General features: G+C 38.2%; 2 protein-coding genes across 3 annotated transcripts in view; one reads left to right on the top strand and one right to left on the bottom strand.

Moving 5' to 3' along the window:
* lsp1a (lymphocyte specific protein 1 a) overlaps positions 1 to 19434 on the top strand; it is a 47125-nt gene extending 27691 nt beyond the window's left edge. The window contains exons 6-13 of one of the 2 annotated variants that reach the window (XM_055022691.1): positions 396 to 524; positions 4136 to 4179; positions 7405 to 7486; positions 7866 to 8000; positions 9155 to 9253; positions 10678 to 10764; positions 11649 to 11748; positions 16816 to 19434. In XM_055022691.1, coding sequence (XP_054878666.1) covers positions 396 to 524; positions 4136 to 4179; positions 7405 to 7486; positions 7866 to 8000; positions 9155 to 9253; positions 10678 to 10764; positions 11649 to 11748; positions 16816 to 16838 — 699 coding nt within the window. In that variant the 3' untranslated portion in view covers positions 16839 to 19434. Of the gene's footprint in view, positions 1 to 395; positions 525 to 4135; positions 4180 to 7404; positions 7523 to 7865; positions 8001 to 9154; positions 9254 to 10677; positions 10765 to 11648; positions 11749 to 16815 lie in introns of both variants that reach the window. The other variant, XM_055022690.1, reaches the window with a different exon arrangement.
* prr33 (proline rich 33) lies at positions 11790 to 22898 on the bottom strand. The gene is made up of 3 exons (XM_055022689.1): positions 22723 to 22898; positions 22378 to 22427; positions 11790 to 16321 (listed from the first exon to the last, which is right to left on the bottom strand). The coding sequence occupies exon 3, from the start codon at positions 16304 to 16306 to the stop codon at positions 13250 to 13252; it is 3057 nt and encodes a 1018-aa protein (XP_054878664.1). The 5' UTR covers positions 16307 to 16321; positions 22378 to 22427; positions 22723 to 22898; the 3' UTR covers positions 11790 to 13249.
* Between the last annotated feature and the right edge of the window lie 1405 nt (positions 22899 to 24303).

Below are 24303 nucleotides of genomic sequence, written 5' to 3'. Positions count from 1 at the left end.
GCAGAACGAGTGAAATAAAAATACAATCCTTTGGCTGGATGTAGATATTTACAGAAGTGGAGGAAATGTATCATCAATAAAATAGCTTAGAGATGAACCCAAACATTTTTGCACATTTCAGCAACAAGGCAGCAAAGTCAATATTTCAGTTAAGCAGCACAATCAAGTCCTCAAACTTTCAGGGTGAATTGAGGTTAGGTTGTGTTTTTGTAAGAAGGAGCTGCTGTTGTGACCAAAGTAAAAAAAACAAAAAAAACATTTCCTTTTATATCAGCCAGAATACTTTGGAAATGATGACTTCACTGAGGAATGTTCAGGGAGGAAAATGATGTCTGTTTCATATGAGACCATAATGCACCGCATGATGTGATTGAGTGGTTTGGAATTCCATTCAGGAGGAAAGAACAAAGATGAGGGAAGACATGGAGCGGAGGAGGATGGAAGCAGCAGAAAGGATGAAGAGCCTCAGAACGTCCAGTGCAGAAGGAGAGGAGGCGTTCAGTCCCAAAGTTTCAACACTCAAGGTGATAAAAACTGAACAGCATGACTTTGTTTTCAGCTGCAAAACCATAAAACACTTTTTATTATTATTTTGTGTCGTGCTATTCAGCATCATCTAGCCCAGGGGTGCTCAATACGACAATTGTGATCGACCGGTCGATCGCGGGGAGGTTTTGAGTCGATCTCGGCAGGAAGTGACAAACTGAAGGCCTCCAGGACGCTGAGACCAGAACTTCCTCTTCTGACAGGCTTATAAAAATATTCACTAAGATCCAAAACGTTTATAGCTTCATTAAAGAAGAATCATTTTAAAAAACCGCAAAACGTGTTTAAATTAATAATCAGTAATTATTGTTTCAACAAGGTGTTGGGTCATCCAGTGCATTTCGCTTCCATTAATGATAAAAAGGTGAATCAAAGACCAACTGACCAGCAGAGCAGGAGTTTAAATGAGCTGATCAACCACCGCTGTGTTCATGAGCGGCTCATTAATAATCAATAAATATCAAGCCTTGATATGGGAATGGACCGAGTGTTATGTTTGGAATGTAATCTTTGCTCGGCTTGTGGGGCCCAGGTGGTTGTCACGGCAACGGCATGATAAAGAGAGAGAGAGAGTGAAACGGTGCGAGTGGTTCTGAGTTGATCACCTGTTGGGGTTGTTTGACCTTTGTTGACCTTCGCTGTGGTTCATCACAGCCGCTGGAGTTTCTGAACGTTCAATAAACGACAGACTTGGACTTTACTGATTTTCAAATGACCTCGTTTATTTACAGTAAACATCACAACAAACATCAAATAGGACAAATATATTGCATTAAGTTTTAACAAACAAATGGTTTCTACCATTATGATTATGTGAAACTAAATGAATTATGTTCCAAATTCAGCAGATTTGCCTTTACCTCTGCAGAGCTCTTTGGTTCCTCCTATCAGTCTGCAGTTTCTTATAGTGATGTCATCAAACCAAATTTCAGATCTGTCATAACTGACTGACAGCTGCTGACCTCAGGTTTACAACCAGTAATCTCATCCCAGAGTTAGAATCTCACTGAGGAAGAAACTGCATTAGGTTTTCTATCACTTTAATATTTCTGTTATAATTGATGTACATTCGCATATAAAATAAGTGTATAGGATTTAATTTACAATTTTTATGACTTCATGTCATGAGGTAGATCTCAGCCGGCTGCTGATGGAAAAAGTGGATCTTGGTCTGAAAAAGTTTGAGCACCCCTGATCAAGTCTTATACAACCAAAAAGAGCTTAAGCGGAATGTTTTCAGAACTTTACACTTTGCATCTGACCTCCATATTGAGTTAAAATCTGGAAAAATAATAAATTTAAGTAGAACTAAGCTTGTATCTGTTCTGGATGAAACAAAAAAAGAATGATATGAATGCATCAGATGACAATAACTTTGTTAGCTGATGACTTTATTTTTTTGTTGTTAAATGAAATGAAAGTTGCATTAAAATGCCATCTGGTAAAATCCAACGTTATGCCTCAAGAAGCTTTTAACAGGATACCACCATGTTTATCTCACCTTTATAATTTATCAGTTTAATTAAAGATTTTGCTACCTAGTTTAATTAATCCTCAGTCTTAATCTTGCTTACAATCAATTACAAAGAACATTAAAAACAACCAAAAACAGAAGCAGCAGACCAGGCTTTCTTATTTGACTTTTGTCAACTTTATTGAACATGCAAAAAAGGAATGAACATAACTCTGTGTTCTCTTTGCAGCTGATGGGTTCAGTCTTTAAGCTTTTGTAAGTTGCATGTGTGTGTGTGTGTGTGGGGGGGGGGGGGGGTGTGCATGTGAGTTTGTAAAGCCAGCATGTCTTGGCTGCACCTTGGCAGCATGCGATGTTTTTTAAAGTTCACTGATTGATAATACCACCCTTACATTGCTTTCAAATGTTTAAGACTTCATGAACAAATGAGACCACACATCGAGATAAAATGAATAAAACGACATGCTGACCTTTTTGTCTCACTGTGAACTTCAATCAGTTCAAACTAGAAATGGAAATACCACATTTATTTTCATTATGCTGCATGCCACAGAAATGTGTATTTTAATCTTTTGATCAATAAACTATGCCAGGGGTCGGCAACCCACGGCTCTGGAGCCGCATGCGGCTCTTTAGCGCCGCTCTAGTGGCTCTTTGGAGCTTCATCAAAAATGTTTGAAAATGGGAAAAGATGGGGCTGGGAAATATATTTTTTGTTTAATTATGGTTTCTATCGGAGGACAAACACGACACAATCATTCTTAACATTTTCCAATGTTATAAAAATGTAGAAGAAACATTCAATTCTACAATTCTTGGACCGAATCATCTGCATTTGTTGCCAGTGTGGAAGAATTGCCTGAATGTTCGCTCTGCAGTGACAAGTTGTCAAATAACTAAAAGAGTACCGTACTTTCCGGAGCGCACCTCAATGAAAGCCGAAACTACACATTTTTTGGAAAAAAATAAAAAACTGAAAACATACATAAATAAGCGATATAGTAATTTTCATCAGTATACATTTAGAATGACACTTAGCGATATTATTTTGTGTCGTTGCTCATGGCTGCTTTGTGTTACTGTTGCACTGACTTGCTTGGCATTTGCACAGAAATTGAACTTAAACTCTTAATTTTATATACTTTACGTTTTCAAAAGGCTGCCGATTTATTATGCTCCTTTTGTAGTTTTTTTGATCACACACTTAACGGTAATTATTCACAAAGAGCGATCATCGTTATGCAAATTGCATTTCGGGGGCAGATTTTCCGTGTTCCAAAAAGGGAAAAAAATGACACTTTCCCTGTCGCTCTTCATAATAAAAATGATATCAAAAATCTGATTTCTTTATTGCGTTTCTTTAATTTTGTAAATACATTCATATTGTAACAGAAGATTAACTTAAAGCTCCATCGTACAACAGAAGAGTCACGTGATGCGTCATTCCTTCCAGGACGCACTGCAGGGAAAATAAACATTTAATCATGAATACTAATTATGTATACACTTAGTCATTTTGATAATACGCTAATGTAAACACCTAGAGCCTGTTTTGCCTTATATAAAAGCCTTATATACGACTTTTACTTTTTTGCAGCTCCAAACAGATTTGTTTTTCGTTTTTTGGGTCCAATACAGCTCTTTCAACATGTTGGGTTGCCGACCTCTGAACTATGCAAACTATTGACACTTGCAGCCATCCACTCTGCCTTATGTTTCAGTGATTTTTGCTCTCTAATTCATCAAAATGCCATCAGTTAATTCTTTCATGCAGCAATATTTTGACTGAAACATATTCTGATTACAATTAGCTCAATTTTGAAAAGGTACCATGTTATCCCAGTCCTGTCCTCATCATCAGCCCTGACAGAAGACAAAGCAGCTTTTATTTGAAATGACTCAGGTGTCACCATGTTGATCAGGACTGCCTGCTAGACGAGATGCTCGATGGCTTTCTGCTTGAAAAATCACTTTGAATCTCACGGTCACAACTAAGTGTTAAACATTTCAAAGAGTTTGGTAAGCATGTGTTGCACCATGGACATCTGGGGCTTTGTTTAGGAACTTGACAGTCTGAAGGTATGACGCATGACCCAAACCTTTTTTCTTTTTCAGATCACAGAAAGAACCAACTCCCTGAATCGTTCGCTGAAGAAAAGGTAACTATGTTCTCAGTCTTTGTTTTTATTTTTTCATGAGAAAAAAAAGGCAATTCATTCATCAAAACTGTTGAAAAAATATTTTAAATGTTTTCAAGATTCTATTCAAAGTAAAACAGAATACGGCTGCTAGACTCTTGTTCAGTCCACGGTGTCCAAAGTGTGGCTGGTGGGCCGTTGGTGGCCGTCAGAATGATGTTTTGTGATACACAGTCACTATCCAAGAAATTTGGTCAAACTCAAAGGCGGCTGATGCAGATACGTTACTTTTTAAATCAAAATCAAATCAAATTTTATTTGTATAGCACATTTCAGCAGCAAGGCATTTCAAAGTGCTTTACATCAGAAACACAAAAACACAAAGTCATGCATCATAGAATAAACAATACATTGTTACATATTACATTTCAAATACAATTCTAATCAGGTGTGTTTTCAGTTGAGATTTAAAGGAAGTCAGGGTTTCTGCTGTTTTACAGTTTTCTGGAAGTTTGTTCCAGATTTTTGGTGCATAGATGCTGAAAGCTGCTTCTCCTCTCTTGGTTCTGGTTCTGGGGATGCAGAGCGGACCAGAACCAGAACCTGAGAGTCTGGAAGGTTGATACAACAACAGCAGATCTTTGATGTATTGTGGTGCTAAACCGTTCAGTGATTTATAAACTAACAACAGTATTTTAAAGTCTATTCTTTGAGCTACAAGAAGCCAGTGGAGGGACTTTAAAACTGCTGTTATGTCTCTATCTTCCTGGTTTTAGTGAGAACAGGAGCAGCAGCTTCTGGATCAGCTGCAGCTGGAGGATTGATTTGTTTTAAAGATTATATGGTTGTAATTTTCACTAACTTAGAGCTTTTAGCGTAAAATAAGTTAAATAAACATTTAATCCAAATATTTCAATGACCATATTTTATTTCCTTTGATTTTAACAGTCATAATACATAAGACCAATAAGAACTTCCAACAAGTTGTCTTTATTGCACCCATTCAGTTAACTTCCCTAAAGAACAAAGAGTTCTTGTTTCTGACAAAGGCTAAAAATACGCCACCAAAAAAAAACCTAACTCCACATAGTGTCAGCCTTTCCTTAATGAACAACCATTTAAATACTTCAGATCTGAAGGGATTTATAGATTCACCCTCTTAACAAAACTCTGACAACTTTACACTGTTCATGTGATGTGTTTGGTTCTTTCTTCATGAGATTAAAGAAAATATACAAGAAATGTTTCAATTTCAATTTGTGGGCTTTCATTATTTTCATGTAAATGATTTTGGCTTGAATACTAAGAGGCTTGGACATCACAAGTTAAAGCAGCCGATGAACAAAGATTGCTGCCCTCTTGCTAGTCTATAAAGTTAATATTTAACCTTCTGATATTTCTCAAAGAGGCAGTTTTTGAAACCAACCCATGTTGGAGAGACAAAACTTTCCACCATGAAATGTTTTCCTAATTAACATTACCAGCCCTGGTCTGAAAAAAGGTGTAATTTGGAAGAACTTTGAAATCACTTTAAATTTACTTTAGTAGAAAATGTTTTTATTAATCATTATGCCGAAAGTTGAATGGCTAATTCTTCAGTTGTTTGTCCTAACTGCTTCATAGATGCTGATTAACTCTCAGTTGCCTCAAGTTAAGACAGGCAACTAACTTTGACCACAAGGAAGAAGGTCAAAGGAGACCCCCGCCAACACATATTTTTCAGGATATAATACTACTAGGTTGTGATTCATAGCTCTGTTTAACGGAGTCCAGATGTCAGAGACTATCTTTGGTGGGTGAGGGACGACGGCTCCAGGCAGTCTGCACAAGGAAATGAGGAACTTTCAAGACAAGGGAAGCTCTGTCAGGATGTATAAGTTCAAGATCATTTAATTTCCTTGTTGATAGCTTTTGAGAATTCAAACTTGATATTTTCTAAAGAAGAATAACTCAATAACATCTCTATTGACTGAATCCAATCCTTTATTAAAAAAATGGTACTTAAACTCTTCTGCTTGAGGCAGAAGACTTAATCCAGAGTGGACAGTCCAACATTGGGCAGACTCCTTTTGGATTGCCTGATTGTCAGTTGGTACAAAGAAAATATATGAGGATGCCTTCAGGAAATGTATGGAAATATCTGACATACAAAGGTAAAACAGCAATTGCTTAGTCTTGACCAGTGGTTCTTAACCTTTTCTGAGGTACCAAACCCACCAGTTTCATATCCGCATTCACTGAACCCTTCTTTAGTGATAAATAAAATATGATTTTTTTTCCCAAATTCAAGGCTTTTTTTTTTTTTACTGGTGCACAAAATGAGTCATGCATGAACATCACCTTGCTCAAAGAACAAAACCAACACAACAAATTACGCTGTTACTTTATTCTGGCCCCAAAACAATATTTTGGCCTCATAAAAGAATTTCAGCCCACAAAAAAACTAAATAAATAATAATAATAATATATATATATATATATGTAAAAAAATTTTTTTACTTTTTTAGCTATTTTACGAATTAAAAGTACATTTGGATTTTTAAAAAAAATTTAATATTTTTTAACAACAAAATTTTTTTCAATTTGAAATTGTATTTGTTTTTTGTTGTTTTGAATCCACAAAATACTTTTTTACTTTTCCCCATCTCCATCAAGAAGTGTTCCCTTAGTTTTGCTGGTGCGAGACTAGAGTTGCTCAACTTGGCATTGCATATCATGCAGATGGGACGCCGACTCCCATCCTGTTCTGTTATATACAGAATGGGATCTATGTTGCATGTGAATCCACGTTGTACATATTCGTGCGATCACTTTCCTTTTTTGCTCGACATGTTTAGTATGGATAAAAAATCGAGAAAGAAACCACACGACATCCAACTACGACAGCCGTTGAATACTGAGTGGACTAAATTCCCCGCAGTTCTGATTGGCCAAGGAATGTCACGTGATCCTCTGCAGCAAAGTGACGGCCAAGCGGGGCGTGTCATCACGACTTTACACAATGTGTCATTACCTCCACGGCAGAGGCTCCGCCGAAACCCTGAGACCGACTCATAGAACTCCTAGGGCTCCATGGAACCCAGGTTAAGAACCACTGGTCTAGACTATCTGTTTTTGTTTAGGAAAAAAGAGGTTCTCTCAAATGACACATCATGACAGCTATGTGAAAAGTTGCACACAGTTATCTGTCTTATCTAGTTAACCGTTTGTGGCTTTCATTTTAACAGTGTCTTGTGTCTAATTTAGCAACAGTTTCAAGAAGACTCAGCCTCCCTTCCTCCTGACCAGGATCGATGATAAGATGGAGCAGTACACTCACGCTGTGGAGGTCAGCATCCCACATGTGTCCAGCATTAAACAAAAAGTACATGTTTATATTTTTCAGTTATGTTGGATATATTACTGAAAATAATTATAACTACTACTGAAAATACTAAAAATAATTATTTTCAGTAATATAAAATATTATTTGATGTATTATTCATTTTGATGCAGTGATATAGACACATTTTAAGGGCCAACCATTTAAAGATAAGGCAGCATACATATTTCAAACTAGAAAGGTTGTATTGAACATATGTTTAAAAACATTTAATGTGTTTACTGCAGGATAAGTGAACCTCCTCAATATAACAATACCCTATACATGAGACTTCATAAACATAGTCAGGTTATGTACATACTGGTAACACAGATTTCCCTCTCAGAAAACCTCCCAGGACTCGCGGGCACTGAAGGCTTCGCTCTCTGACCTTCCCAACTCCCCAGAGGTCGTTGCCTCCAAGAAGAATCTGTTTGAGGCTGGAGAGGCCTGGAGCCTGAACAAAGGAGCAAGATGCAGGGTGACAAAACACACACAGTTTGTTTGTTGCTGATGTATGGCATAAATATCTAGAATGAGCTTAGACCAATTTTTACAGACCTCCAACTGGGACTGTGCAGACTTTACTCACTCTCGTGACTTCTGACATCTCACTGAAAGAAGCTTAAACTGTAAGAACAATGTGATGAAATTATGTAGCAATTTTGAGACTGCAACTATTTTAAACCTTCATATTGCTTGATTCTCTGCCTATAGGCTGACAAGTTGACCAGTTGTATGCAGACTAAGAAAAGTTAGATGATATTTACTTCATATGGCACCAGAATAATTCATATGTCCCCAGGCACTTAACAGATTGTTCCAACTCACTTCAGATATGTAGGATTTAAATTGGATTTAAACGATCCAATATTCAGACTCATATCCAATCATAGTGTAGTTGAATCATAACTATAAATCGCGTCATAAATTGGTAAACAGTTTAGTGGTAGTTTTACAACCATCAATTTAAACCCTTCAAAAATGTTTAACAGTCACATTTTAAGGCTAATTTAATTGTCCTCTCTGCTTATGTTTCTGCTGATTTCACATTCTAGGCAAAAATGTACATTGTGAAAATGATTCAGCAATCATTATAGACTTTGCTGACTACAATAACTCCAACAGACTTGTCTTGAAGTCTTGGGTCAGATCTGTGTATTTAACCTCTTCAGAGAAAGTTTTCAAAATGTCTGTCAGTACTGATCAAGAAGAGCAACTTTCAGTTGAGTTTGTGACAAGTACAGCAGAGAAATGTTGCACATTTTTCTGCTTAAAATAGAAGAAAATTGTTTTATTTTGTATAAAATAACTTCATTATCTGTCTGCTGATTTGGGATCAGCAAAACAGATGACATGTGTGTTCTGCAGTCTGTAATGATTGACATCAATAATATAAATTTATATGATAAATTGATTGTGTACATGTAAGATTACTTTAAAATGATTTGCAAAATACAAATTATATAATAATTTGACTTCTTTCCACTAATCACCTCAATCTTGTCTCAGATTAAAGAATTTGGAAATAATAAAATCACATTTTTACTCCCTCATTTTCCTTTGTAATGCTAAAACAATGAAATGGTTGTAAAACTGAAGTCCATGTTGTCTTTCCTCTACTTTCTGAATCAGGACACTGGCAGTCTGAAAGTGGGCGTGGCCAGCCTGATCAGACACTGGGTGAAAGGCCCCTCAGGGCCCAGCAGCAAACAGTCCCCATCCCGACCGTCTGTAAGTCCACTTTGAATCTTCTGAATTTGTTCTCTTATGTCAAATAAAGAAAAACATTTTTCTAAACATAATCTCTGGTTTCTAAGCATAAGTTCATAGTTGTGCAGTGACATCTTATTCTGAGTGTAACATCTGATGTGGCAGTGATGTGTTCATTCTTATGGTGAAGTGTCTTCTGTCTCTGTCTTTGACATTTAGTGTTGTTTATTTATTCACTTTTAATCTTTTCTAGGCTTTGTTTTGCATTTTTCTCTTTTTTACACTCTATTTTCTCAAGCAAAATCAATATAAAACTCTTCTTTGACTTGTCCCCTGTATGGCACAACAAGAAGCAGCTAAAGCAGATAAAGCAGCTAAAGCTAACCTGGCTAAAGTCTCTGCATGAGAACATGCCATCAACAGCAAACAAGAAGTTAAACAAACTCATAAAAATGAAATAAAGCTTGTGCGTCTTTGCTAGAGCTTACATTCTCATCAAGAACTGGATGATGCAGCACCCTGGATCTGATAACTATTTGGCTCGCTTTATTAGGATGATAAATCAGACTTGGCTGCTACCAGGCTGCGCCCTGCACTGAGGTAAAACCAGGTGTCTGTGTTTTTACACAAGCAGAGAGAAGTAAAACTGAATTGTTCACTGGTTTTTGGGTGGCTGTTGCTTAAGTGTAATAAGAACTCTAACTCAAGCAGACTCCACATGGCATTCATCTATTTCTTTGATAGATAAATCTGACATCTTGGTTTCATCATCCACACTAGCAAGCTGGTTTTATCAGAGTTTTGTATGAAGAATGAAAGACTGACTGTCACGTAGTTAGCCCCCTGAAGAGGAGTCTCAAAGTGCATCATTTTTAGGTAGGACAAGTCATTTAACACAAAACATGAACTAATTAACCCAAAATGTTGACATTCATCTCATTTGAATGAATCATAGTCATATAATTACGAGTTCCCAGATGGTGGAGAAAACGCAGCAATTTGTTGTTTGTTTACCGTTAATAAGACGAGTTGGTAGAAAAAATCAACAAAAATGGAAGACAGTCAGCATTTTGCTGTTTCTTTTCTTTTTATTGTTGGTCAGGTAATCATGTCTGGTTGGTTGGTAGTCAGTTCAAACAAACCGACTGTGTCCAGATTTCAAAATCCCAAATGAAATAAATGAATACTTGTTGACTGGAGTTGAGTTCTTTTCTCTCACACACTCAAGTGCCGATGGTTGGACTTTCTGAGACTTCCAGTTACAATGATATGATTACTGTATTTATTCAAGTCGGGATTATAATGAAGTGAATGTAATTTGATTGGAATCAGTCCATATGATAGGATTTGACTTGACTCCGGTTTATGGATAAACAGATTCCTCCTCCTCTGTTTTCACCTGAGAGTTCTAACAGTTCTGTTCTCCTTCTGGATGCGATTTCCAGGATGTGACATCTGGAGGCGTGCTGCAGAAGAAGAACATGTGGGAAATATGTGGAGACCCATCAGGGAGGAGTGAACAGAAAGCAAAGGTTTGTAGCAACTGCTTTTTTTTTCTCTTTCAAAATAACAGCTGGACCATGGCTGCAAGTCTCTTTATGTCAGAATTACGCAGCATTGTTACAGTGAAGCTGAGTACATCTTTAAATTCTAGAATGTTCTGTATCTTTCTGTGAGTTCTGTACGTATGTAGAGATAAAAGTTATTCATAATGCACCACAGGACAAAATGTTAGCAGAAGTGAGGAAAAGAGAGACGTTCTCTGAATCATGGATTGAACTGTGCAAACAGCAGGCACTGCATGTTGATGCTGTGTCTGCATCAACATGCAAGCACAGCATATGTAATAGTTTCATCATGGCACGATTCTCTTAATCCAGTCTGGACTGTATGATCATTAATTTATATCCACTGATTTGTGTTTTTTGTGCCTTTTTAGTTTTGTGCATTAACTAATCAAAGTCAAGATTAGACCTTATTGATTCATTTCAGAAAGACAATCAGTAAAGGCTACCTGGCCGTAATATTTAATATTTTTTCAATCTTTGGTAATTTGTCTGATGGGATAAGATTTTTTTGTTGTTTTTTTTCTTTGATGTTTGATCAACACTCCTCATCAGTGGGTGGCAGTAATGCTCCTTTAAATTATTTTCCAACCGCTGTTGAACAGAAGTTGAAGAAGAGCCGATCACAAGACGGCATCAGCCCGAGCAACAGGATCAATCACACCTCCTCATTCATTCAGACAGGAGTTTTCTGTTGTCTCCTTGCTCAGAGTGGCTTCAGCACCTGAATCACTCTGATGTTTATGGACGTGTAGGGAAAACCTTAACCCTCCAGGTCAAAGGGTCAATCTGAACAAAAATCAAAGGGCTTTTAACAGAAATAAACTCATTTCTGTCTCATCTCTCCACAGCCAACACCACATGGGAAAAAACATACATTTATTGTCACTGGTCATGGAAAATATGAGAAGATCTCTGTAGATGAATGTGGAGACTTCAGTCAAAGTGCCGGTAGGAACTTCATCACAAATAGAGCAACACAACAAACAGGATCGGCTTTCATTTTAGGTTTTATTTCTGATCATTAAATTTGCTTCAGTCTTTTTTTTTTAATTTAGAAATTGGAACAAATTCCTTCATACAACCACATTTTTAACTGAAAGTCAGCTGAAATGTATTTGAATTATATGCTTCATTTTTTTTCCTGTGTGCATCCTAATCTATTTGAATTTGAGACAAAGTGGCAATGAAACATCATTTCAAGATGTCATTTAGTACATGGAGGTTATTTTTTACATTGCAAAAGCTAAACATGCCAGGCAGTTTGGGTTTGACTTCTAAATCAAATTCTTTCCCTAAAAGAAAAGATGAAACTTGGCTTTTGTTGACGAAAATCTTTATTTTGAAAGTAATTAGACTTTATTATTGTGTCTATTAGAGAAAATGGAGTCATTTGAAAAGTAGACTTTTGTCCACTCCCCAATAAAAGTGTTGATCAAGGGAAGATGATACGTAGTAAAAAAAAAAGATACTCAACAACTACAGCCAAGAAGCGCAGAGCTTTCTACCATCCCATCATCCCTCACCATGTAACTAACATGCTGTACAGCCCTTTGTCTGCTTTTCATTCCTTTTCTCTTAAAACTTTAACAACTCACAAAAAAACACTCTACATTTTCTCTACATTATTTATTTCTTTTTGACCTCTAAAACGCTGTCTATAGCCTTCAGTCGCTTCGATTTAAGATAAGTGTCTGCCTAATGTTCCAAATGAAAATCATAGTGATTATATAGCACAGTGGTTTGTTTATTACTGTTGCTGAATTTATTATTATGGAGGTTTACTAGGAGTGGATGAATTACTTGTGCCTTAATAGGTGATTCCCTTCCATCCTGCAGTTTTTGAGGGACACATTAAACATTATTGTTCATCTAAACTTTCCCACTTTTCTCTTCTATCACTGAGGTGAGTGTTTTCAAAGAACAGATGAAAAATATCTACAAACTCTACATAAGCATTTATCATTTCCTCAGAGGTGTTATGTTGTGGCAAACAACACAATTTGGTTAAAAAAAAAAGCTGTTTTTTTATTTTGATTATGAATTAACATATAATCAAACATTTCTTGATAAATATAAAAATACTGGAAGATTGTACACATGCAGCAACCATGTACATACATATTCAGTGGCTCAGCAGCATCTCTAAAAGTGTATTGAAAGAAGCAAATGGAAATTGTCAGATTACGTAAACACTTTAATGTTTTGTGATGTCTGGAGACATTTAACACAAGTTAGCTCGTTTTTGCTTACTAATAAAAATAAAACATCTAACACCCATTAAGCTACCGTCATACTCTAATGCATTTGTCAAGTATAAAGTTGGGATTTAGTTTCCTTCAGCAGTGTTCAGAAGTCTCACGTTAACAGAGAAATTAATGTAGAGCTGTACATTAACTTACAGAACAAGTTTAGCCGTGGTTTAATGTGGACATTTCATATCAGGCATAGTTTAAGAAGCAGCAAACCCTCTGGCCTTCCTGTTAAAGTCTTTTGGTTCCTCTTCTTTACCTTTCCGCCCAATCAGACCCATTTCAAACACAACAGAGATTTTTGACACTGGTCTTGAGGCGGCTTCTTTCAGCTTCTTAGCATCAAATCTGGGGCTGAAAAGCAACACGGGTAGCCTGAACGCAAACGAAGGGACCTCCTTCTGCTCATTGCTTTTCTCCTCATTTTTCTCATCTTCACTTTTGTTTAGTTCAATCTGATGCATTATGTTTTCCTTGGAGGAGAACATCTGGAAGAGGACGGCGTCCCACATCTTAGTTGCCTTTGGAGTGTCTGTGTCTTTGGGTGTAGCTAGCTTCTCAGCCTGACCACTTGGCTTCTCTTCTAGCCTCATCTCTTCACTCTGGTCCTGCCCTTGGATCTCAGCTTGAGAACCTGTCTCTGGGAATTTTGGTTCCTCCTGTTCCACCACCATGTGTTTCTTTAGTCGCGACCACCCACTTGCTGTTGATTTCATCCCCTTTGACTTTTGCGTGACATTAAGAAGCGATGCTGCTGCTGATGCTGCTGCTGCTGCTGCAGGGGAGTCATCAGCACCCTTTTTGTCAGGTTTATCTGCTGAACATGTTTCTGTGTTGTTGTTTTTATTGCTTTTAGTTGACTTGGTAGAAGGGGCCTCAATAGGAAGAGTAGTTTCAGCAGGAACTGATTTTGAGCTTTCATGCTTAATCTGCGTAACAGGTGTCTTTGGTTCTGTTATGACAGATTTGTCAGCTTTCAAGTCAGATTTTGCTTTCTCCTCATTGGTCTGGACCTTCCCTGTACTCAAAAGCTTTTTTATGACCTTCAGGGAATCTTGGTCGCCACTCTTTAGAAGAGGATCTATTATTTTTGTCTTTGTAATTACTGTGGTTTTTTCCTTCTGGTTTTCAAAAGACATAGCCATTGCTTTTGGCATTTCTTGAGTCGCTGTTGCCGCTTGTTTTGCTGCAACTGGACTGGTTGCTGTACATGGATCTTGTATTGATATTGTTCCTGTTGAGTCAGATGGTGTTGAAACTACAATAACTGGGATTGTGACACTGGGACCAGCCTGTACTTGACTCTGGTCCAGCTTTTCCTCACATCTAGTGGTGTCCTGTCTTTCAGAGATTTCAACCGATGATTGTTCCTTTGCAATTGCTTCGTCACTACTCTGTTTTGAAGATTCGTTTTCAACTTTAATCTTATCTTGTGTTGGTGTCACTGAGGTTGTAATGCCAAATGCAGGTGAATATGTTTTGATTCCACCGTAAGCAGCGTATTCAGCTGGTGTAAGTCCGCGGTAAGCAGACTTTGACTTTTGAGAGTCTGGGGTTTTAGGTCTCTGAAAGGCCACATGTGAAATAGATGATGGTAACGCCTTTTGCTTTTTGTAGCCTAGCGATGTGGTCAAAAGGCGAGAGGCTTCATAAGTTGGGGTTTTTGGCCTTTGATAAGCAGTGGCTACTTGTGTTGAAGACAGAGATACAGGAGTTACTGCTCTTTGAGAGCCAACCGCTGAAACCGAGATCACTCTCCTTGTCAGATCAGACTCTGATTTTGACTTTGTCATACTTTGTTTTATAGAGTTGTCTGCAGGTGTCACATCTGAGTGGACATCCCCATTTAGTAAAGTTTCAGGAAGCTCTGTTGTCTTCAGATGAAGGGAGGGCAATGAAGTGCTCACAGTAGAAATTGTTTGGGGTGACCTTGACCTCTCTAGATCAACTGTGATTGGTGACACCGCAAACAAAAGAGGATTGGGTCGCGAGATTTCAAAGACGGGCGTTGCGGCTCGGCTGATGTGGTATGCTGGGGTTTTAGGTCGCCTGGACGACAGAAACTCATAAGTTGGTGTTTGAACTCTGACCTCAGATGTTGGGGTGGTGGTTTTATGTTCAGCTGTTTGAGTTGGTCTTGTTGTTTCTATGTTTGGAGTTGGAGTGACTCGTTTGATTTCTGACACTGGAGTGACTCGCTGGGTTTCTATCGTTGGAGTGACTCTTCTTACTTCAGCCTTTGGGGCGGCTCCTTTTACTTCTGTTGCTGGAGTCTTTCTACCAGGATCTAGGTCGAATAAAGGAGGCCGCATTGTTGTGGTCGTTGCCTTCCCTCCTCTGATCTCAGATGCTGTGAGCACTTCTTGTTTTGTTTCTGCTAATGTTTTACTTTGAAGTACTATGCTGCCAATAGCAGTTAATCCAGCCGTGTCGTACACTGGAGGTGTCCTGGATGTCTCATAATAGGAAGTGCTTGCTGTATACATCCTAATCTGAGGCACTTCAAACATTGGCTTTGGTGATTTTGAAGGCTCAGTTGCTTTAAATGTTGGACGTGGACTTTTAGATTTTATGAGTGGGGCCAACACAGTAAGAGGTCGAACCACAGGTTGACCCGCTGGTACCGGATGTTGAGTTGCACCTGAACTTGTGATTTTTGAATGTGGGGTGCCTGCATAAGGGGCAGGTCTCAAACCAGCGTGGCTTTCAGTAAATGTTTCCAGTTCAGTTGTTTGTATGCTTACCTCAGGCACAAAGGAATATGGCGGTGATTGCTTTGCTTCTCCTGGAGAAGCTAAGACTTTGGAAAACTGATTTGAAGCAGAACTTAATGATGTTTTTGTGACGTGGTGTGAGTATGTGCATGAACGGGCAGCCACCGTGGGAGGCGACATGCTAACTGCTTGACCAAAAGCTGCACGCTGCGGGTAAGGGGACGGCACATGTTGATACAATGGCCTGACAGTGAACCGTGGAGGTTGCTGTCTGCTGTGGAGTTGAGGGGGTGTCTCTGGTGTTTGAGGGGAAGTTGAGTGGTCGCTGCGCTCCAGGTCAGGGCTTGCTTCATTTACAGGGGAAAGGCTCGACCGGAAAGGTGTAGCAGACTGTGAAGTCTGGATGGAGGCCTTTTTCTTTGCAGTCCTTTTGAGGAGTTTCTGAAGACGGACATTGTCTTTTCCAGGCTTGGGCAGCAGTGGTGGAGGGTACTGCTGGGAAAACAGGCCCAGCTGGTGGATAGTGCCATAAGCAACAGACATGAATGCTTCTGCACCCTATTGAAAAAAAGAGATAAAGCATTCTTAAAACTTTGCCTGAAGTTTCACAATTGTTCATTGTTGTATGTTTTCACATGCAAGTCATTTAAATGGAAGCAGTAACCATAAAGCAGCTGGTCAGTGGGGATGGCATATTAAACACATTTTCTTTTTTTAATGTCTATAACATCATTATCGCTTTCCTCTTTTGCTAACTTCATCCTGAATACTTCAATCAATCAATCACATTTTATTTGTATAGCACATTTCAGCAACAAGGCATTTCAAAGTGCTTTACATCATAAACACAAAAACACAAAGTCATGCATCATGGAATAAACAATACATTGTTACATATTACATTTCAAATACAATTCTAAACAGGTGTGTTCAAAGTTGGAAGTGGACAAACTCAGTTTTTCTTTCAAACAGAATTTCTCTTGAAAGTACACCAGGTTAAAAGAAGTTTCACATTTTCAATATCTAATGTTTTTCCTCCGTCCCTTTTGCAGGTTTGTGTTACAGTGATTGCTGAGGAAGCATTTCCTCTCCTGTTGCCTTCATGATGTTGCAACACCTGACATGCTGATGCAGAAACTCTGCAACAGGAAAGTCTGTATTTTTTCTGACCAGCTCTAGAGGAAATGCACATACAGCCCCAGAAATAGATATGTACCCTCGGCAGTTTTAGGCTCAGTAATTTTTTGAAATTTATGTTTCATTAAAATCCCAGTATGTTGAAAATGCAAACCTTTCTCAATAAACAATGGAAAATTATTTTGTTGACAATCACACTGTTCATTCCAATTGATGAGAAGCTTTTCCCACCTTTCCACTGATTTGTTGCTGACCTATTCTCCAAGTCCTTAAGCTTGGATGCCCTCCATCACCCTAAACTTAAGTTTCACCCGTGGATTCTCAATCATATTCATGTTGGTATGCTTGCTGCAACCTCCAAGAATATTAATGCTTCCAGTGTAGAGAAAGACTTTCAGAAATCTGTCAGCAGTATGAATAATTTTGGGCTCAATTGTACAAGTTAAAAATGAAAGCCCACAAAAAATATCTGATGGTTTTAGTTGTGTGATACTCTTTATATCTTCCTGCTTTCTGTTTTTACCATTATGAGTCTAAATGTGAGTTAGTTTTCAGTTTGCTCCTGTTCAAGACGATCACTTGTAAAATGTACAATTTGAATCATCTCGAGTAAATGGATCACATCAATGTTTGACCTGTTTAACATTGATGTTAAACAGGTCACCTGTTTTAGCTTGAGGACAATCAAAACTGCAAAAGCTCTGAGCACCAGCCGCGGCTAAAAGCAGACTTTAGATGTAATAAAAACACACAAGCATTTTACTCTCTGACATTAAATCTGAAGAAATGTTTTGTTATTTCGGCCACTTGGGATTACCAAAACTATTTCTGGTTGATAGATTCCGAAAACATAATGTAAACATTTATTTTTACAACTTTCATCTAATTCAGACAGTTTTTTCCAACTGTATGAGTTATGTAATATTGGGCGTCCTTCCAGAAGCTTCTCACCAAAATTTACTAGAATTTTATTTGGAATTTTTTGTGCTGGAACCATTTTTATTTTGATATTTTTAAAGTAAGTTCTTTATTGCTGCTATTAAATAATTAGCAACATTTTATGGCATTGTAACTTACTTATGTAACATCACATAAAAATCTAAATAGGAAGAGAATTGTGGACCTCCACTATCTCGTTTATCCTTGGGAACAATCTCCAGATGCATGAGCATCTGCATTTTTAACATTCAAATGTTAAAATAATCATATGTAAGCATCAACACCACAGTAATTTCCAGCTGTCTGAACAAACCAGTGAGAGTGAAGACAGCTCTGTAATGTCACTCAGCCAAGAGGAGTCAGATAACAGTTTTCAAACTCTGTCTGATAAACCTAAAATGAAACTGGGTTTGTAAAATTGTCATAATTACAATTTGGAGTAAAAATGGCAAAATCTGTAAAACTGAGAACAACATATCAACTATGATGTAAGAGGTTGACGTCAATATCGTGTGCATTTTGGGGGAATGATGATCAAAAGTTGGCATCACAAGAAAAGAAGAGTACTTTAAACAATTAACATCTCACCTCCAGACAAGAGCAAGGAAGTTAAACCTGCAAACAAAATAGTTTTTTAAGTGGACAATGAACCCAGTCATACCATTTATGTACTGGTTATAAAGTGCGTTAAATACATATAGAAAAATAGCCATTTCAAACTCCCTCAAACCTTTTACCACCTTTCCATAGCAGGTCTGCTATGTGGAAGACCCAAACCGACCCAACTCATCCAGTTCAAATTTTGATATAAAGGTGAACATGTAAACGGCTGAATTTGAAGAAATTTACAGAATATCTCTGACTCATTTTCTGGCTTTTAGAAGTAGTTAATGATGTAATCCTAATTATCCTAAAACAAGTTTTTAGTTTGGTTTAACTTTGGTAAAGGGTGTGGGACTTTTTTTGACACCAGATGTACAGCTAAACCCAAAATTATTCATACCCCAGATACGATCAGACATAACATTTATTTCATTCTACCAGAAAGTCTATCTGTCTGAAATTATGAAAAAATAAAATAATTCAAAGATTTTCATGGAAAAAAATTGCTTGTTTTCTGATTGTTGATCAATTTTGTTGAATCATTTTTGGTGATTTGTCTTTGATCATGTGCTCCAAGCCTTTAAATTCTTTGCCGTCACCATAATTTGACGGGAAATATTCTCTATTAGATTCAAATCAGGATGTTCCCTCTTCATAACCCATGTTACAATGTCTTTCAGTCAAAATTGACATGATGCTGAAATCAAAAGGTTGATTTAAACTTTAAACTTACAAAGTCATGAATACTTTTTGGTTTAGCTATAAAAATCTGTTGTAATTATAAATATTATACAGTGCATAATGGTGAGAATTGTGGTGGACATTTGCTTATTGAAATTCGACTTTGTGATATTTAGCTTAATAGTCACACCTCTGAACACTGTGTGCTTTAGTTGATACATTTCTGCTTCTGCCTCAAAATGCTTTTACTTTTATTTTTTGCTTCTATTTATATGCCACCTTGAAAATATGAAATAAAATCAGTATCTGTTCTTCTGTCAACTGTTTTTATTATGCCGATCGATGAACGGGCAGCCGTTCATTGATCAGTAGTGTCAAACAACTACAACATTCACCATATTAAAATGTTTTAATGACACTTTACAAAATAATTGCCATCTTCCCTTGCTTAAAAGATTCATTAAAATGGTTTTTTTTGTTCGAGGAAAGAAATAGAATGCCCACCCAGACCACCAGTTATCTCAAACTCTGTCCAGTATTCAAAGTAAAATCCACTAATTAACTAAATCTGTGTTCTTTGAGAAGGAATTAGATCGTTTTAAATATGTGGTGGGAAATTACTACAAGTTAACATCTGCTGATCATGTTTTATTAAATGCTTGTGAACTCTCACCAAACGAACTGTTTGGGTTACATGTAAAGGTTGGAAGTTGTTTTCTACAGCTGCTTCAGATCCAGACTGTCTTGTTTTCAATTCCTTATCCTTGGTATAAAACTCAACTCATCCAGACCTGCTTCATCATTGATTGTCCTACAAGCTCTCTGTATTGTGCACAATATATGAATAAACCTGATTGAGTGATTTCACCAAACAGTGCTTGGTAAAATAGTTTTTTCACATCACACCTGAAAGAAAAAGGCTTTACATATAAGCCCCTTAGGTCTGAGGTGATAAATATTTGATATTGAAATTTCTGGAAAACATATAGAGTACACACTATTGTGATATTATATCACAAAAGTAGAGTGTTTAAGCATATTTAAGCACTCGCATGCAATGGTGAGTTCTTCATTTCAAGCAATGTATTGAAACAAAACACCAGCAGTGGGTAAGTTTCAACAAAACATGTCAAAGTCTTAATCACAATTATAGCTTAAAGTGCTGTTCATAAATTGACCTATTGAGGCATGGCCCTTCTTCAGGAAGGACGGCCCTCGGGTCATTGGGCTTCTGGTGATCAGCTGATCACACAAGGCTTCTGCAGGATTGAAGTCTGAAGAATGTTCAAGTTCTCCATTGAAGAACCCCAGTGTCCAGCAATCACTTTCTTGTGAAGTGACCTTGAGCAATCTCATCCATGATGATGACATTGTTCTTCATATAGGGACATCATGACTGAAATCATGACGTTACTCAGGTAGTATGGGTAGTTTAGGGCAGTACTTTATTGACTGGACTCACTACTCCACACTAACACCATCACCCAGGTGCTCTTCTTGATATATCCAACATCACTGGCAGCCAAAGTTTCTGTTCAGAGTGAATCAACTTTCATCAGAGAAAAAGCACTGAAGCCCTCGATTCCTCATCCAGGTAACCTTCCTGTCCCAGAGTTCTGGGTGGCTCAGCTGATAGAGCACACACACCCTGTACAGAAGCTAACTGTCAGTTTGCTGTTCAATGAAAGCCACTATATAAACATCTTTTTATATACCCAGATGGCCAATGCAAGACAACAGCACCTTTGCCTGATGTTGTACTCAATATCCTTGCAGGTCGTATAGTACACAGGACCATGCTGATGTAGACGGGTTTCAATGTTCTGACCTGACATTTGGGTGATTCTCAGTTCAAGTAAATTTGCTCAAATTTGAGTGGCATCAATCATCCACTTCCCCAGGGCACTGCTCACAAACAAGAGGTCACCCGTGTGGGATGTGGTCAATTCTATGCCTTTCTTCAACTCTTCTGGTTTTTCTGTTGCAGCCTGCTGGTGACACTCTAAGCTCAGGGTCCAATTCCATCAGAGAACGTCCTCGACCTTCACAATGCCAAGTTACTGTGGATCAGTTAAGTGTTGTCCTGCTCTCCTGATGTTAAAATGTGAACAGCATGATGAAGAATAGTGGATTCCTGATGTTCCTGGATTCATTCAACACTAGAGAGCCTCAGAGCAGAGTTAAAACAATTTATGTTTGATGTTAAATCAGAATTTTATGATGCATTTTGACTGATTATTGCAGGTGCAGCTGTCACAAGAGTACAATCACCTGATGGAAAGCGGGTTATGTACAGGTGCTCACCAGTTATCTCAAACTGGTGAGCACCTGTTGAGATAACTGGTGCTCACCAGTTATCTGTACATTTCAATTGTTCTGGCAGTCTGTTCCATCTTGTCATTTTTTATTGCAGGTGTCAAGGGCATCAAGACACCTGCAATAAAAACTAGACCAAAAATACTAGGCATGCTTTTGTATTTTTACAGTATCCAAATTCAATGCAAGGCTCAGCTAACTGTATTGATAACTCCAAGATTATTGTCATTTAAAGACGAAGCTTGTAGATCCCTGAGTCTCGGTTCCATTGTAATAAATGTATTATTGTATTATTGGACTGTGACTAGCTGCCCATCAGGTGTTTGCTTTTTTATTTAGAACATGCTGAAAGTGAACGCTCATTATACCTTATGATCTCACGCCCCACTGACACTGGATAATACCTTTGAAATGTGATGTCACCCAGGAAAACATGAGGGCCAATTAGGCATGAATGCCCCATGAGTATGCAGCTTTGGCACACGGCCTGGGAGCCATTATTTTAGGCCTAAGAAATAACACTCTGTATGTGTCACACTGCCAGAACATTGTGTCACCAGCCTTAACCCTGATTTACCAGATCAGGTTGTTGGAGAACCAACCAGGCAGTTTAAGGTTCTGGCATAATTAAGTTCAGTTAGTCTTATCTCACTACGTGTCACCCCTGTGATTTAGAGGCACAACCTGGTAAATGTTTAGAACTCTCCCAGCTCCCCCCTTCTGCACTGAGCCGCCAGCCTGACACATGAGATACTCATTCCTCCTTTTAAGGCTCTGGAAGTGTTGGCATTTGTAGTTCTTTTAGGATGCAGGTTCAAAAGAGGAAAGTCTAATAATAGCTATGCAACAAAAAACTCAAACAGAAATAACCTGCTTATGCGCGTGAATTCAAGCTACAGACTTTATGTCAAGCAATAATGGAAATGAAAACGACTTACCAGGCGAAGAACTTATTGATGGAGTTTAAAGTGCTCCAGGCAGGTTTCCCCTGGCAGGACAGGACGGTGTTTTAATTCATGGTAAAAAATGAGCATTTATTAGAGCTGTTCAATTCAAATTACAAGTGAATGCTACACTGTTTTATAACCTGGACAGATGATCAGTGATAAAATGTGTGGTAAAGCCACACATTTGAAATTGTAGCCCTGTCAGTGCTTCAGTTTTGCAGAGGACAAAAAAAAAGTTACCCTTCCACACACATAAGGTCTCAGCAGCTGCCTCCATAACTTAACGCTTTTCCTCTGCTCTGGAAAATAAAAGGTGTAATTGAAGGGAATTGTTACCTGTAGGACTGCTGCTTGGGGGTGGCCAGCCAGCTGCTGCCTGCTTGTCCCAGCCTGGAGTGTCAGATCGGCAGGTTCATGTTGAGACCAACTCGACCCCCCTTCCTACAAATGGAAGGAAAGGGCGCCATGGCATTCCAAAAATAAACCCTGAGCGCTGTGGGTTGCTCAGAAGCTGCAGCAACATTGCGACCGCAGAGAAAGTTGAGGCGAGATGTAGCTGACAGGCCAACACCCAGTTTTAACAAACACAGACCTCTGAGTGAGCTTTGAAGGCCACCTAGAGGTCCTTGAGAAGAAAAAAAAACATTTAAATGCTGCAGAGGGTCTTTCAGCAGGGCCGTTTTCCAAAAGACGTTATCACAACAGCAATATTGTCAGGTTCTTCCAGTTCATTCAATTCCAGATCAGTCTAACTCAGAGTGCTATTTTTTGATGGGGAGAATTTGGAATAACACCTTTTCCCCCAAAACACCATTTCTCAATATTTCAGTTTCCTCAAGGACAGCAAAAAAGATAATATAATTGCAGAGAAAATCTGAATGAACCTATCTATCATCAGCAATGTTGTCTCAAGGCACCATTAATCAAGGATCTTGATTTGGAAAGGAGAAAGGAGAGAAACAGAGGGGAAGTGATCGTAAGTGTAAATTCAGATGATCAAATCATTTGACTCTGTATTGTCAGGATCTGTGTTTTTCCTGTCGTGTAATTAAGGTTTCTGTCTCTGAGCCTCCGGGTTGTCCTGTCTCCTCTTGATTACTCCCAGGTGTCTCGTTCCATGATTACCCTCCTGGGTGTTTAATGTCACCTGTGTTTCCGTGTCTTCATTGTCACATGTTGTTCCAGTCTGTCTTATTCTGTCCATGTAAACCCGGTTGCTACCAGTGCTGAGCCTTTGCCTTCTGCTCTGCTGTGCTGTCAGGATTATGGACTCTGGATTATGTTGAACTCTTTTTTTCATCTTTAAACCCACATTTCATTTCAACCTGGTTCCATCTCGTCTGCCTCTCAATTCATCATCACTAACCCGACGCTGTGTGAGGCAGGGTCGGGTTTTACGATCATTTAATCACGACCGGCTACAATACACCATTCAAAGGACAGTAATAGCAACGATGCTGATGAATGTCTATGATTCTGCTCCTTTATCCAACTTATTATTGCTTACAGTGATTTGACACTTCAGGTAGTGAAGTATAGTGCCAACACAGGAGTGTTTTTTTTTTGTTGTTCATTTTTAACTGTGTAAGCCACTTTATGTCTCTACCATCTTTGTGTTTAAACACTTCCTGTACAATTAGGAGTATTGTCTTCTTCTGAGGTTAGTAAAATAAAAAATCCTGTGACTGATAAAATAATCTAAGGCTGACTTGTTCTGACCCGATCGCCTGCTAACCCTGGTTCTGATCGCTACCTCAATAAACAAGTGATAGGACTTGTTTGGTGAATAGAATTTATTATAACACTATATTATAACATCTACTTGGTTTTTTTGTTCAATTATTTTACTTTTTCTTTTTTTTTACTAATTACATACCCAATAATTAAATCACTGAATGAACAAGGTATTTTATGAAA

This window comes from Poeciliopsis prolifica, unplaced genomic scaffold (assembly GCF_027474105.1).
Source record: "Poeciliopsis prolifica strain line A6 unplaced genomic scaffold, Auburn_PproV2 SCAFFOLD089, whole genome shotgun sequence".
NCBI lineage: Eukaryota > Metazoa > Chordata > Actinopteri > Cyprinodontiformes > Poeciliidae > Poeciliopsis > Poeciliopsis prolifica.
The sequence above is the reverse complement of the archived record's forward strand: the minus strand, read 5'-3'. Positions and strand labels throughout refer to the sequence as shown.

What these genes read in the sequence shown, in the direction of transcription:
- prr33 (XM_055022689.1), bottom strand. Translation starts at nt 16,306, where the DNA reads ATGTCTGTTGCTTATGGCACTATCCACCAGCTGGGCCTGTTTTCCCAG.